Source organism: Patagioenas fasciata, chromosome 2, assembly GCF_037038585.1.
Source record: "Patagioenas fasciata isolate bPatFas1 chromosome 2, bPatFas1.hap1, whole genome shotgun sequence".
Lineage (NCBI taxonomy): Eukaryota > Metazoa > Chordata > Aves > Columbiformes > Columbidae > Patagioenas > Patagioenas fasciata.
Window position 1 is genome coordinate 55,383,756 of NC_092521.1, and position 16,668 is coordinate 55,400,423.

Consider the following 16,668-nt stretch of genomic DNA (forward strand, 5'->3'; position numbering starts at 1 on the left):
CAAGCCTCACCTGTGAGCAGCCCAGGCACAAACCGAGGCCCTCAGCAGCCGTGGAGAGTTTGGGAGTGTTTACCCAGTTTGTCCTTCCGTGCCTCTCTCTCAACTCCTTCTATGAGGCACCCAGGCTCGCCCTCTCTTCTCCAGCCACAGCGGAAGGGTCGGCTAAACCAACCCTGGGCCGAGGGCCGCCCTTTCCCACAGCCTCACAGAGAACCCACCCCGGCTGCCTGCGCCCCCTCAGTGTCCCGCCAAGACTACAACTCCCAGCACACCCCGCGCCCGACGGCCGCGCAGCACGCCGGGAGCGGTAGCTCCCCAGCGGCGTTGCGACCACCCAAAGCGCTGAGCCAGTGGCTCCCTCACTCTCCCGCTGATCCTCGGCGCACGTCTGCTGCCCGAGCTCTGTGTGTGTGTGTTTCAGGGGTATCGCTTCTTCCTGTTCACCTCCGGCGGCTCCAGCGGGGGTGCCTGCGAGGGCCGGGCCGCTGGGCCTCACTCCAACCGGCGGCGCGGGAGGCGGGCAGCCGCTGGGCGCGAGCTGTGCGCCGGCGCATGCGCGCAGGGAGGGCCGCCGCCACTGCCACCCCTGTGCCCGCGGAGGGGTGGCGTTGCCGGCCGGGCCTCGAGCCAGTGGCGCGGGGACACTCGAGACGGCAGCGCGCGCAAGCGGCAACGCCCGCCCTCGGCCCGCGCGCCCCGCCGGCAGCGCCCGCAGCCGCGCGCCGAGCCGCTGCGCGACCGCCAGCCCGCCGCGAGGGAGCGGCGCCGCCGCCGCCCGGCCTCCCGCTCCCGCCCCTCCTCCTCCCGCTCCCGCCCCTCCTCCTCCTCCTCCCGCTCCCGCCCCTCCTCCTCCCGCTCCCGCCCCTCCTCCTCCCGCTCCTCCTCCCTCCCCCCACTCCTCCTCCCGCCGGAGCGAGCGAGCGAGATGGCGGCCGCCGGGGCTCTGGCGAAGCACGAGCAGATCTTGGTGCTCGATCCGCCCACCGACCTCAAATTCAAAGGTGAGGGGGAGCCGGGCGCGGGGGAGAGGTGGGGAGGGGGCAGCGGGACGGCCCAGCCCGGCGGCGTGTTCCGCTTCGCCTCGGTGCTGGGCTGCCTCCAGGCTCCGCGGTTCCCCTCCTCCCCCGGGCCGCGGTGCCGGGCCCTGCCCGCCTGGGTCCGTCGAGGAGTGGGGGGGCGCCGCCGAGCCGGTGTACGGGCTCGGCCGCCGCCATCTTGGGATCCCGTGGGGACTCGAGAGCGTGTCCGCGGCCCCGGCAGTGCCGCGGTCCGGCCCACGGCGAATGCTCGCCCGCCGCCCTCTCTGTCGGGCGCGGCGCTCGGCGGCCGGCCGCCCCCCTCCGGCCCTCGCCGGGAGGCCAGTCCGCCCCCTCCCCCCCCACAGTGTCCCCTTGCGTGCCGGCGCGTGTCACCGCTCCCTTCGGGAGGCCCGGCCCTGGAGCAGCGGGGCTCAGGGAAGAGACGGGAGCCGTCCCGGCGAGGGAGAGTCGCTTTCCTGTCATTTTTGTGGCCGCTGGTCCCTCTCTGTGCGGTCTTCTTCTGCCAGCAGCGGGTAGGAGAGGCCCCGAAGTGGGCGATTGAAGCCTTGCCGCCGTGCGGGGAGAGAAGACCCGCTTTCAGGAGTCTGCCCTCGGGTCTGGCCTTTTTCCCCGCCCTGCAGCGCCGGCCATGGGCACTTGTCAGAGCCCGGTCCCAGCCGGTGTCCCCGCGGGGGCCGGTGCGGTTTTGCACCATCACCCTGTGCGAGTAGGCGGTGTGCAGGCGCTTGCACCCTTTCTCGATGCAACCTGGCCTGGCGAATGACTCGCCACCCTTTTCATCAAATTTTTATGTTTCAGGCAGGTTCTAGGGACGTAAACAGGCAGCTCGCTCCTCTCTTGGGAACGACGGAAAGGAATGTGTGCGTTTTGGAAGTTTCCGCTTTATTGGGTGTTGCATGCTGACTGCGTGACTGTGACTGGCATGACATGCTTCTGTCAAAATAGGTTCTAGTTAGTGCTGTTACCATGTCTTTTCTCTCTTAATAAATTAGTCGTGGAAAGGCAGGGTCTTCCAAAGATGAGTGATGCTCGAAAGGTAGGGGCATAAAGAAAAGCATGATAGAATAAGAAGTTTTTAGTAGTATCCTGTGATTATAATTCATACACATAAGGAGCATTCAGCAAAATATCAGAACATTTCAGATTTAGAATCAGCAATGTTAGATATTTTTTTTTTAGGGCTGTTAATATTATCTGAAGTTACATTTTAAATTTTGTGACTAGTGTCAGCACATGTTCTTGCCTAATCCTATAAATGTTTCTATTTTATTTTCCATTTTCAGTAGACCAATTTTTCATTGCTGTAGAGGGACACAGTGGAATTTATGATGTTGTAAAAGTCTTTAAATGGACAACTAAAATTAATGTTTATATTAGAGAAGAACACTTTATTCCCCCAAAATACCTTTGGCTGGTCTGGCTTTTAGAAATAATGCTAGTTTGTCGAAGAGATTTTTAACAAACTATACTTTTTTTTTTTTTTTTTTTTTTTAAAGAAGGCTGCTGTGTCTAATTCAGGGCTTTCAAATGTTGAGCTGTCTTCAAGCTGGAAGTAAGGCATATTTATGTGATATGAAACAAAGTGTTGATACAGGGAATATGGAATAAATACTAGATTAGAAATTCTTTCTGGATGAAGCCATTGTCAGTCATTGATCTTTATTGTGCTGTGTATTTATGTACTTAGAGCATGAAATATGTATTCTTTAGGCATAAACTTTGGTTTCAGGCTAATGCCTATATTAGGAAAATTTATGTAGAGCAGACTAAGCAAAAACAAAATCTGAAGCATAATGAGACTGCAGTCTTAATACTCCATGGAAAGCACTCTCTATTACTATATTGTTATAGTAATATACTATAGAAAGAGCTATCTGTTGAGAGAGCATTGAGTGCATTCCCAATAAATATTTTCTAACTGCTTATTATTATGAGGTGTTTAAAAAGGTTTGTGGACCACAGACAGTAATTCACCTCTAAAGTGCTGCCTTGAAGAGTACAATATTGGCAGAAGGGAATTCAGAGTGTAATATTTTAAAAAGTAATCTGTTAGTAAGAGAATGTGTGACTCAGAATAAGTGTAACTTAGTGTAGGAAAATTATACAACTTTGTTTAAAAAAATATTATTTTCTGTGTAGCTGGTCATACAAAGTTATTTTATTAGGACATTTATCCATTATTACTATTTACCTGACACTGTAGATGTGTATGTAACAGAGATATAGGTTAAGTCTAAACATCTGAACTAAACAAACAGTTTTGTTGGTTTTCTTGCCTCAGGAACTTGTAATGGACTTGCTGACCTCTAGGGTAAGAGTGAAATGTGTTAATATGCTCCTGCACAAACAATGATTTAAGTTAAAAAGTATATAGGACTTATCTTACGGAGTTGTTGTTAAAGTGTTAAACTCATCATCAAATTCATCGTTGCCTGATGAAAATTCTCCTTGGTTGTGGTGGTTTGTGTTGTGTTTTTTTTTTCTTTTTTCCCCCTGATCTGTTTTAGTCAATCAGCAAAAATAAGCTCTATAATACATTTATTCTGAATTTTATTCCACACACTTTAGGGGGAGGTCTAAAGAGCATGTCCCATGATGGTTTCCATGAACTTCCATGGCTTCCATGATAACTAGGTTTCTTTGGGTTGTGGAACCATCAGGAATCCCTAAGGAAAATCACAAAACAAATAAGTACATTTCAGAGTGTTGTACAAATGTGAGGCAACTGATATACACTATGTAATACAACTTTCAGAGAACTCAATGTGGAATATTTGGAATATTGAGAATTTGCCTCATGGTTCTTGTATCCATATTACTCCTGTAGGTTAGCTTGCTTCTGTATTTTAATCTAATGTATTTTGTTTAGCTTCTCAAATCTGAAGTTGTTTGGAATTGTTTAGGACTGGGTACAAAGAACTGAAACATGAGACACTTAAAAGCCACTAATTTGGAAGGTGGAGCATCCGCTGCTGCTTATTGAGGTATTTTCATGTGACTTGTACATGTAATAATTATTTGTAGGTCTAGTTCAGTGAAGATTATGGTAATCTGGAATTGGTTCCTTGTGAGGTTTTTTTTTTTTTTTTAAACAGTTGTGTGATTAAGTAGCAGCACTTGAATTTATCAGTTCAAAGATTTCTCGTATTGTTATGGGAACTAGGTCTTCCTTAAGTCAAAGAAGCCAGTCTTACAGTTTTAAGTAACATGTATTTAAGCTGGTCTTGGATGATGGTTCTTTTTAAAAAAACTTCGCCAAATCTTTAAATCATCCTGAAGACATGCTTCTGCAACACCTAATTGAAAATCAACACCAGTTGATTTGATGAGCCTTGGAAGATTAGTAGACAGTGCTCAGAATTTCAATTTCATGTGAATCAGAGGTGTCTGAATGGCAATGGTCAAACGTTATAGAAATGTCTGTATATTCTAAATTGATGTGCTTTACTGAAATTCTTGCTTAAAAGTGTGTGAAATCCAGTTATCTTACCTTTGTTAAGGTCTCAAAATAAATGAGACACACTTTTTCTTTTTTATTACCTCAAGGCTAGAAATAAGTCAGCAAGTAAGCAGACTAAAATAAACTTTTCAGCATGTCTGTGTACAATAAATTTTCCCTTTGATGAGGGGTCAATATAAGAGTGGATGTGTAATTTCTGTTTATTAATCCAATTAATAATTTAGGATTGTTAGTGTATGAAATCTGCTATCAGCTGGTATATGTTCAAATGACTCTTTCCAGGTGAGGCAGAGAGCACTTCACTCAAGCGTTACAGCTCATTCTGAAATGCAGATTTCAATGCATTTTAAATAATACAAAAACATTACTGTAAATTATTTTGTGATCATTACACTGCTGTTGGTAACATTGAAAGCCACAGGCTATGTGTTGCTGCAAGTCGAGAAGGTGGAATTTAAAGGTAAAAATAGCTCAACGTTAAATCCATCCCCTGCCTTCAAGGTCTGTTGCTAGAATTGGCCCACGTTATTTTTTAGTCCAAGCAGAGTTTGAAGTCCTCAAATGTGATCTTGATGCCTTACTTGTATGTGTCTTGATTGTGTTGGATTTTACACCTGTTTTCACTCTGTTCAAAGCACTAGCAAATATATGATGTACTGGCTTTCTACGGTGGGTTAAAAAAAAAGGTGATTTGGATGTCAGTTTACTGATATCTTCATTCAGGAACGTTTTTGAAACTAAACAGTGGGAGTGCAGAGGGGAAAAAAATGGTTGTAACTGATTACTAACACAGTTGTGGCTTTTTGATACTTTGAAATGATTCCACTGAAGTTAATATTTTTACTGGCTGAGTATTGGTAAATGACAAAGATTGAACATCCCGTAGAATGACTCAGTACTCACCAAGTAGTCTTTGACATATTTTTTTAAAATCCATTCCTGGAATTGTTTACTCTTCCTATGTATCTGTACTTCTGTCCATTGTTTCCTGGCTCAGATGTAATATTTCTTAGTGATTTTTGTTTGTTTGCTTGTGGATAGGTATTAATGAAAATCGAAATATAAAATTATTGCTTGGAATGTGTTGAGGAAGAGAAAGGGAGTTTTTTTTTTTTTACCACGTGTTTCTTAGGAGGTGATATTATGTAAAAATGTATCTCTACCACAGTGCTAGACTGCATTTAAAACTGACTAATAAAAAGGAGTTGTACTGATGTTGTATTGATTTGTGAAGTCAGGCATATTGTAGGTGTTAGATTATATTTTGGCAGATCTTGTTTGCCCTTTGTTTTAAGATTCAACAATGGAAGTAGATTTTTCCTGTGATGATAGTGGTATACAGCAGTGAAGATTTGGAAGTTTTATCCTTTACCAGCAATTTGTAGGACTGTTTTACTTAATACTGCATCTTCACTAAACAGGGAAACACTATCGAAACCTCACTGTCTTATACTTCTGGTGTAGTCACTGGTATAAAAGCTTCACCTTTACATTATAATTAGTCTAAAATGCCTACTCATGCTACTTGTGGATAGCCTAAGCAAGCATTCTCATCACTGCAATACGTTGTTATTAATACTGTAAAAAATACTGTATTATACATGAACACTGTACCATTATTCAAGGCCAAGTTGAAAAGTAGAAACCATGAACAAGAGTAGCTGTTTTATGCATCAGTTAATAGATCTGAGTATTTAGTGCACTGACTGTCCATTGTGGTATTATAAATTGTTCCTGTTTCGGCTTAACTGTGGTTTGTAAATGTTTTACTTTCTGACCAACTTTGTCTTTGGGAGATGTTTGTTAACCAGATGTTTGTGACCATCAGTCATTAAAGGATTATTACACACTCAGCTTACAAGTCATAAATTCATCTTGGAAAAGTCTGCTGGAGAAAACCTGCTGTGTGTAAAGTGGAAAAAAAAATCACTGACTAATTAGATGGGTATTACATTTTCCAGTGTGAAAGTTGTTGAATTACAAGGCTTTTATTGTCAGATGAGCCAGATAACTGTGTATAAACTAATTTATTAAAAAAACCCAAACAAACAAACCCTCAGCAAAATGACTCTACGATTTTTGATGTGGTGTTGTTGAAAATAAAAATTCAGAAACGCAAGATAGAATTTTGGTAACTTTATGTTCCTAAAGGTAGTAAGACTTTATCCAGTGCATAGTGATCCTGGCCTTTTTAGTTTCTCATGCTCTTTTTTTTTTTGTTTGTGTGTATTGTGTACAGTTATTTCATTGCATTGTGAATTGTTTTGCAATGTAGATGTCATATTTCATTTTATGGTTTGAAAGTACTTAGAAATACATGATTATGTAATTTAAAGATTTTCATTTTATTTCTCTATATGAACAAGGTCTTGAGAATTAAGACAATTTGCTAAATATTATCTTGGTGTAGGACATCAGGTGTTTGGTTTTTAATAACATGAATAAGGAAGAAAAGAAAAATAATTGTCTGAATTTTAAAAAACTAGTCACCTTAGAATTTTCCACTCTTGTGTTTCTCAAAATGTGGTCTCACTTGGGGTAATTCTTAATTTGACACTTCAATGCTTGAACAGGTCTGACCTCGATAATAAGCAAAGCTTTAAAGGAAAAAAAGAATTATAGACATGGAGATAAATGGAACGTGGAATAAAATGCAGCATGAGTGTGCCAGGTAGAATGTACCATTGTGATCTGAGACCTGCTTCTCTATCTGTACTTTTCATCTCTTCTGTGTGCATTCCCCATATAAAATCTGATCTTGCCACTGGATTTACTGGATGTCATTACATTCTTTCACAGAATCATAGGACAGTTTGGGTTGGAAGGGACCTTAAAGATCATCTAATCCAACTCCCCTGCCATTGACAGGGGCACCTTCCACTAGACCAGGTGTCTCAAAGCCCCATCCAGCATGGCCTTGAGCACTCACAGGGAGGGTTCATCCACAACTTCTCTGGGCAGTCTGTCACAGTGTCTTACGACCTATATCATGGAAGTCCAGATCGTTGACATCCATAGCTCTTCCCTTGTCCACTGATGCAGTCACTCTGTCATAGAAGGCCACTAGATTACTTGGGCATGATTTGCCCTTGATGGAGCCATGTTCACTGTCCCTGACTACCTCCCTGTCTTCCACACATTTTGACATATATTCCAGGAGGGTCTGTTCTATGACCTGAATATTGACTACTTGATACAAAGGTATCTGCTAAAATAATAGGTTACAGGTGAAAGAACTTAGTGGAAAAACAAAAGGTGGAAAAGGGACAAGCTATGAAATAAAATGCAGCACAGCTGTTGGGCTATTTGAAGCTTAATCATAGAATACCGTGTTGGAAGGGATCTCATGGGCCATCTGGTCCAAACTTTCGTGGCAAAAGCACATTTCTAAAGGACGGATCCGTGTTGTGTTTGAACTTGGTTTAGTATCTTCATTAATGACCTTAATATTGGTGGGACTGTGCTGGTAGAGCTCATTAGTAATGCGAAGTTAGGAGATGTGTTGAACGCAAAAAAAGGTACATTTGATATGTGCTAATAATAAAACTACTGTTGTCTCATTTTATTTGAAAGTGATGAAGGAGGAGTAAAACTAGCTACCACTTAATCACAGGTTTATTGCAAGTGTGATGAGTCGTGAAAGGGGGAAAATACGAGACTGTAGTTTTGTAGTGAGAGAAGTGTTAATGTCAAGGTTTATGGCATTGATGAAGCTTTATCTGAACGCACGCCTGGCAACACCTAGTCAGGGAAAATGAACCCAAATGGGAATGGTGCAAAGAAAAAATGATTAACATAAGTGAAGTAGAATAGTTTGGCTTGTTTATCTTAGCAAAATGAAGATTGAAAGGGGATCTGATTGCTATCTATAAATATGTCAGAAGAGGTAAGCACTAGGGAAAAGCTATGTAGGCTAAAGGGTAGGATTGGTGCAAAAATGAATTGGCATCAAGTGACTGTGAATGTATTTAGATCATAAGAAACTAGTTGAATTTCAACTCTGAATCATGTCAGTCTGAAACAACTTTCTCAAAGTGATGTGGGCAACAGAGTTTTAAATTCATTAGATACCATCTTACAAAATGGTTTGTTTCACATGGACTTTGAAGGCTTCTCCTAGGTCATGAGGTTACAGTTTTCCTAAAAGTTTGGTAGGACAGTGGTGGTACCTTATTATGTACTTTAACAAGGAGCTGGTATTTTATATTACTTTCTAAGATGTTAGAATGCCTTGGCTGAGATGAGTGTTTAATATTTTTTTTCTTTGTAAGAAGAGATGTTAATAAATTAAAAAATCATATGCATAGAAGTAACCAGTCCATGTATAAAGTAAACTTAGTGATTATAATTCATAGGAGTATTATGTTGATTTAACATATTTAACATGTTACCACTACCATCTTAATATGGCCACTGAGTCTAGTAGACCCAATTAAGATAAAAACTGTTTTGTTTTTGATTTGGATGTCTACTAGGCATCTACTAGACATTTTCCATGTCACAGCTCAAGGTGGAACTTCAGCTGCGTCTATAGAAGGGAACTGACTGGTCCTGGAAAGCATTAGCTTGCCTCAGTACTTTGATAGTGAGGGAATGGAGTTTGGAACCCTATCTGTGGCTGGATGCAATTTTTATTTAAAGTGTGTGTTTCTTTTCCTGAGTGACTGTAGGATATGTTGTACTTGGCTTTTGGAAGTTTGGGAGTTGGAGACCTATAGTCTGTGCTTTCGGAGATTGAAGGGTTACCCTGAAACTGAAACAAGTTGTTCATGTGTTTGGGAGGTAGTTCAGTATTAGCTAGACCTGTCTGTAGGAAGTTTTAATATCTGATACATAAACATGTTTAGACCAGGCTCTATGTTATGTGCTGAGGTTGGACAGCACGTAACAGTCAAACACCTGAAACTGGGTTTTTTAAAAATAACTTTCTGGGCTTTTGGCCACACTGGGCAAAATATGAAATGGGTTTATTTCTAAAGTTACTTTGTTACACTGTTGAGATACCACTTGTAAGGAAACTCCTGAAAGCCACAGGAGCTCTGGTGTTCTGTTTAATGTTGGAGTCTGCCCTCTGATACCCAGTTCTTGAAGCACATCAGGAAGAGTGCTAGGTAACAGCTTTTGCTGAGGTCTGTGAAAAGACTGATTTTCTATGTGCTACTACAGCTGCCATCTGAGACAATTACAAGTATTCTGATTACTGCTACAGAGTTTGAAGGGTATCTTGTATGTTGCAATTCAGATCAGAAAGGTGTATCCAATACTAAATTTCATATTTGAGGGTGCAATTTAAGCTGCTGAATATTTGAATATTTTAAACAGCGTCACTGAAACCTTTTGTAAGCTATAGTAGGTTAAAATATTAAGCAAGTTTAAAAGAAAAAATGTTTCTTGTTTATTTAGTTCTGTTGTTCAAATCTGCTAGTATTCTTTGAAATCCAAGAGCCTCTCTAATTATAAAATTCATTAATTATCCTACCTCATGCAAGTAGAGAGAATAGTTGCTCTAGCAGAAGGGATTTGTAACATAGCCCTTAATGAACTAAACTTTTAATATTGAATTTGTATTGGAAGATTGCTTGTCAGTATTACTCAGATGTTTCAGGACTTTTGGCATAATTTGCTGATTTAAATGTTCATGTTTAGAAGTGTTACCAATATTTCTTACCAATATTTTTACTGTTCTTGTTATTTCAATGGTGAGAGCGCTTTGGAATGAATAACTTTATCATTAGATTCTTAAGACTTTATCCTAGTACAGTTATGAGCTACTAATAGACATATATGACTGAATGGACTCAGACAGCCAGATTTTAGAGTTTAAGCTAAATACAAGCATTAATGTCTTTGAGTGAGATTATTCAATGTTGTACCATTTGTTGTAAAATTGTAAAGTTGTACCAACAACTTTAGTGTTGAGACTAAAGAAACCTTTGTCCATATTTAACATTAAATGCAGGAAAATCTCATTTTAGTCTGTATTTTATCTAATATATAAAGTAGATAATGTTTTCTTTACCAGAATTCGTGGTAGTGATCTGTGGCTATACTTTACCCTTGATATGGATGCTTATTGCATTTTACTGTGTTCTTTTGGCCACTAACATGTCAGTAATGAGCTGGGGTGAATATGAAATTTTAATACAGAAAGAAAATGTAATAATTTTTTTTTTTCCTGCTTTGAAGTGCCGCTGTATTGCATTCCTGTCTTTTCTCTGTGAGAATGGCAAGCAAAATATATCAGTTCCCATTTCTGTCACACCAGCCCCCAGTAAAGCATGCATGCTAGCATCTGCACAAGCACCTCTAGTAAGCTGTGTAGCCATAATAGGCCCTGTTTGCCCCTTGAACAGAGGAAGATGAACTCTTAGGATTAATACATGGGCATTGTCTCAGCATTTTTAAGAAGGAAAAATCTTTGACAGATACATCAGCAGCAGCATGGATGCCGACAACCTGTCATTGTGGGTAGCTCAGATAAAATCTGATGCTATCCATGATAAACAGTGCTAGCCTAGAATCAGCGTTCAGGAGCTGAGGACATTGAGGTGTGAAGCTTTCTTATAAAGCCTTTTTTACATTTTGACATTTACATGCAGGTTGATGACAAAACTAATAACTATTCCTCAAGTGCCAAGATAGAATAAGAAGTGAAAGATTATTATTGCTCTAATATATGGATATCTACATGAGAGCCATGGTTATTTGTAGGTATTATTAATCTTGCACCTTCATCCGCTGATTATTCCTTATCATTCAGACCTATAGTGTTGAAGTGTTAATCCATGAAAGCTAAGCTGTTATGCTTCATAGACCATGAATAATTTTAACATAGGTGATTTGAGTCAGAATTTTTCCTGCATTTGAAGAAGGTGTTTGAATGGTCATGGTTTTGGTATTTCAAGAGGAAAAAATTATGTCCATTGGCAATGCATGTTATGGATTCTCTTCAGATTGTTTTCACATAGGTTTGAATATTAATTTCTTAAAACTAATCTATGTAAATCAAAAACATTCATATTCTTTGTGTCAGCTGCTGTATTTATGCTGTGTTCAGAAAGTGCTATAAAATACCCTTTGGAGAAATAAGTGTTTTGTTATGCTTTTGATGCACTTTGATACATTTTAAGATGTTTTCTTATTGGACAGTCAGGGTAGTTTTTACTTACTGCGGAACACTGTCTTTCATTTTTAGACATCTGTCCTTCATTACCTTTGGTGGAAGATGATAAGGTCAGGGAATACTTAAGTAAACTGGACATACAGAAGTCCATGGGCCATGATGGAATTTACCCACAAGTGCTGAGGGAACTGGCAGGTGGAGAGCAGGATGACAGGAACCTTGTGAAGTTCAACAAGGAAAACTGCAAAGTCCTGTACCTGAGGAGGAACAACCCCGGCCACCAGTACAAGCTGGGGTCTGAACAACTGGAGAGCAACTTTGCCAGAAAAGGCCCTGGAAGTCCTGGTGGACTCCAAGTTGACCATGAATCACCAATGTGCACTTGAAGCAAAGGTGGCCAGTGCTATCCTGGGCTGCATTAGGAGGAGTGCTGGCAGCAGGTCAAGGGAGTTGATACTTCCCCTCTGCTCAGTACTGGTGAGGCCACAGGTGGAGCACTGGGTGCAGTTCTGGGCTCCCCACTACAAGAGAGGCAGGAACATACTGGAGCGAGTCTAATGAAGGGCCACAAATATGATGGACTGGAACATCTCTCCTGTGAGGAAAGGCTGAGAGAGCTGGGACTGTTCAGCCTGGAGAAGGCTCAGGGGGATCTTACCACCTATGTAAATACCCAAAGGGAAGGTGCAAGGAGGACAGAGCCAGGCTTTGTTCAGTGGTGCCTGATGACAGTGCCGGAGGCAATGGGCACAACCTGAAGCACAGGAGTTGCCCTCTGAGCATCAGAAAATACATTTTTTACTCTGAGGATGACTGAGCACAGGTTGCCCATGAAGGTTATGGAGTCTCCATCCTTGGAGATATTCAGAAGCCATTGAGACATAGTCCTGGGCCGCTTCCTCTGGGTTGCCCTGCTTGAGCAGGTGGTTTGGCCCAGATGACCTCCAGAAGTCCCTTCAAACCTCACCTGTTCTGTGATTGCTATGTCAAATAATGGGAAAGAAAAACAAATTTTGTCCCAAGTACAGAATTCTTTCTTGCATCATATGAATGTAGATGATATGGGGCTACATAAATATATTTTTCTTTATTCTGTTGTTACTTTTAATTCTGGCAGAATGGATGGAGATCTTACTCTGTTCTTGTCAGGTCTATCATAAAAGTCAGTTAACTTGTTCTCAGATTTTGTCTCCTGACTTTTAACTCCTTTGTCATTCATTAGGCTCAAATTGTCAAATAGAGCAAATGATTTTTCTTTGCCTGCCCAACCTGACTTTATTGTGTGTTGAAAGAAAACTACCCTCCCGAAGTTTGTTTTGGTAAAGGTGTCTTGAAGTGTTCTGTATGTTTCAAGTGCTTGGAATTTCAAAGGTGATGAAGCAGTTGTGAAAAAACAACATCCCACTGAAAGCATATAATCCAAATGATTTTTTTAAAATTAATGCTGTAATTTACACATTTTAAGGAGTTTGGATTCCTTTGGCCAGTCTGTGTACTTTTTTGATGTGTACTTGTATTGTTTTTAGATGTGGCTGGATATATCACTTTACTGTGCCAGTTTACAGCTTAAATAAACTTTATTTCTGTGCATGAAATAGAGTGCTCTCTGGCAGAATCAGCTTATGTATTATTAGCCTTTATAACAGCTACAATTCAATGTCTTAAATTGAAGAGGACAATATACTAAACACTTAAACTGTTTAATGTAAAATGCTGTTGAATTTGTTTAATAATGTATGCTCATTTTTGTACAACTCTACAAGTTATCTGCCTTCTAATTATCAAAGATTTTATGTAATCTAATACAACAATAATTTCTTATCCAATTTTAGGTAGAGGTGATATTCTGTGACAGTCTCTGTGTGTACATTGTGACAGCCTTACTAATTTTGAATGGAACTTCTGAGAAGAGCAGGTTTGCGTATCAAGAAGTTTATGTTCTCTCTGTCCTACCAAAGGCTAGAGATAGTGACAGTGATCTTTTGCCCTTTCCATGTGTACCATGGACTGAGGAGCTCTTTGTGTAAGCTCTTCATTGGTGCTCTGGAAAGCCATATTAATGTCATCGTTTTTTCCCTTATGTTTGACCATTCTAGGCAGGAGTAGGATGAATTTTGGAGCCACAGAACAGGAGGAGACCTGAATTTTAAGAGAAAATGACACCATTGGTCTGAAAGATCTCTGTCCATGTCTTACCTGCCTAGTAATAAATACATAGTATTTTGATTTTACAGCAGTGTGACTGGCGAGCTTGTGGCAAGCCGGGAAACTTGGCAGGGTGTTTCAGCAGTGGAAACCGACTCTGCAGAATCTCTGTCATTTCTTCCTGCCCACTGGTTTCTCTGGTCTGAGATATGTAGTTGCCAGAGGTAACCCTGGCATTAATGTTGTGGTGGCTTCACTGTAAAATTGCCAAAATAGAAATTCAGTACATGGTGTTTTTTGAGATCTCTAGTATTTCTGAATGTGATTAGGTAGGTGTCTGTCATTCGTTTCTAAGGCACTCATAAGTCAAAAAGACAGGAAAAATCTCGGCATGGATTGTCACCACTCTGTTCAAAACAGTTGGAATAACCTGGCACTCTTAGAACTTTTATTCTAGGAAGATGCTGTAATTGGTATCTTGAATTTACACTGCTAAGTGGATTGCTGAACTCCCTGTCCTCTTTAAAGTAGTTCTGACTCCTAGAGGTTGTTAGATTAAAATGCCAGGTTTATCAAGCAATGATCTCTTGTTGTTAGACATCACTGTAGTATCAGTATAGCTTGAGGATTTTATTAGTTACATTACCACAGCTTCTGAAAACCCTAGTTGCAGATCTGCAAGTCCATTGCCTTAAGTTGTACAAATATAAGACAAAAGATAGTTTAAGCAGTTTGCAGTGGAAGTATTTGGCGAACAACAGTAGATGAGTATCTGTGAGGTGTTTTGTGTAGTGAGTACAGTTAGACATGAGCCTGTCTGAAGTTTAAGTGCTCAGATAAAAAACAGCTTTGACCTGGGTGTTACACAAGCAGCAAGTAGAATGTTCTTTTTGTGAGTATAATGCTGTCCTAGTGTAGCTGTATGTTTTCAAAGGTGAAGTTGGTATGTATTTATCTATATTGGTGCACACACAGAATATCTGTATGCATCTTTGCCTGTCCTTTTCCTTGGTTAGATGTGGTCTGTGCAGTATGGCCTAACACATTTCTTCTTCCTGGTTCCCCTTCTCACCCACTTCTCTTGTTTTTCTCAAGGAACTGTAATGATTTAGGCTTTTGCACTCAGGCTGTTAAGGCCAGCTTGTGCTTTATCTCCCCATTCTCCCAAGGGTGGCTGTATTTATGTTTGTGTGAATGGGAACTTCAGGATTCTCTTCTGCTGTTGCATGATTTCTTTTTTGAAAGTTATAGCATGCTAATTTAGATCATGCAGCTCCTCTGAATGGTAGTAGGTATTTTTTTCTGATCTGCTATCCTGGTGTCTGCTCCTGCCTGTCCATGCTCAGATCAGTGCTGTCTGTATGCCATTGAAGTATGAAGACAGCTGGGTTTTGCAGGAACAGTGAGATTTAGTCATCTTTTCTTTTGTGCACCAGTTTATTACCAGCTATTTATTAAATCTGATGATTGCAAGTCTCGAGAGGCTTTTTACAGTTTGTGCTTTTTTTTTTGTTGTTGTTGTTGCTGTTTAAAGCTTTTAGAAAGCAGATGAAAGGTAAAACTGTCAGAAGCATGCTCTAGGCCTTGGGAAAAATTTCAGTCCACTCTGAAAGAAATATCCGATATTAAAAAATGTCCCTGAGCTAAAGGCTCTTTGTTGTGAAGTATCCAGGAAGTGCAAAGGAGGTCACTGCTTTCATGTACCTGGGGAACAATAGCAGATTTTTTTTTTTTTTTTTTTTTTTTATCTGTGGTGTTAGAACTGACAGTAGATAGCAGAATAATTTGAAGAGTATTTTGAATCGTATCTCATTATTGCACACTTGGAGAAGGCAGGCACGAGGGAACCTTTCATGTCTCAAAAGAAACAACTTTTTAAAAAATTTAAAAATCAGTTTATAAATTCACTGCTGCTTTGTCATGAGATAAGCATTTTATGAATGGTATAGCTACTTTTCTTGATGACTGTGCCTTTCAAAATGAGTGTCTGAACTGAACCTTTTCCCTTTGAGCAGAATTTCCTTAATAATAGCAGTTGAGAAGACTGAAAAGCAGAGCTCCTCAGGTTGTAATCAGTTGTAATTAAAACAAAACAAAATACAACCCACGCTTTTCAAAGCAAGATTCAAGGTGCTGTGTGCCACTGGGCACTGCAATGGCAATGCCTAGGTGTCTATTAGACAAGCTCCCAGAGTAACTTCCTACAAAATGTTATTGTAGCTCAAAAAATAAATGTTTGCTCTTTTCTGAGTCTTATCACCAACCTTGAATTTAGAGGAGTGTTCAGCTTCCTGATTTTTAGTTCAGCTTGTGATATGGGTGATGTGAGTTACTTTTGGACCACACTCCATAAGTAAATGCAACTGGATCCTGCAGGAGCCATCAAGAGGCAAGCAGCAGGAAATTTTGAAGTAGTTTCGTAAATCTTCATCATGGAGGCTGTGTCACATTTGCTTAGATTAAGAGGGTGACTATTTCGTCTAGTGTATAAAGCCAGATTATAAATGAAGTTACAAGTAGTACCAGTTTCTAGCTCGCATGTCTTCATCTACATCTTGGCATTGTGGTTCTTAGTAATGCCCGATTTAGTCCTTTATTGATTTGTATCCTGATGTTTTGTGTTTTGACTCTGTTCAGTACTCTCAAAATCAAGGATTTGGATTGGGAGCGAATCAGAGAAACAAAGACATCAGACAGATAGCGAGCCCTCTAATGTAGTAATGTGTTTGACAGTGGCCAGTACCATTTCCTTCAGACTAGTCCAGATACCTCTCTGGAATAAGGTGTGCAGAAGAGAACTGACTTTGTTTCAGGCAGTTAGTGGTTTTGTTGTACCTTACCATCTGTTCATATCATGTGTATTTTTCATCCTATTTAGTCTAAATTTTGCTTTCTTTGTG

The 16,668-nt window shown here is 40.8% G+C and overlaps 1 protein-coding gene across 2 annotated transcripts in view; it reads left to right on the forward strand.

Annotated features, from left to right (window-relative positions):
* The first annotated feature begins 854 nt into the window (after positions 1–854).
* The window catches only part of VAPA (VAMP associated protein A), a 31,921-nt gene continuing 16,107 nt past the window's right edge, over positions 855–16,668 (forward strand). The window contains exon 1 of one of the 2 annotated variants that reach the window (XM_065830875.2): positions 855–1,001. In XM_065830875.2, the coding sequence (XP_065686947.1) occupies positions 926–1,001 (76 nt within the window). In that variant the 5' untranslated portion in view covers positions 855–925. The remainder of the gene's footprint in view (positions 1,002–16,668) is intronic. The other variant, XM_065830876.2, reaches the window with a different exon arrangement.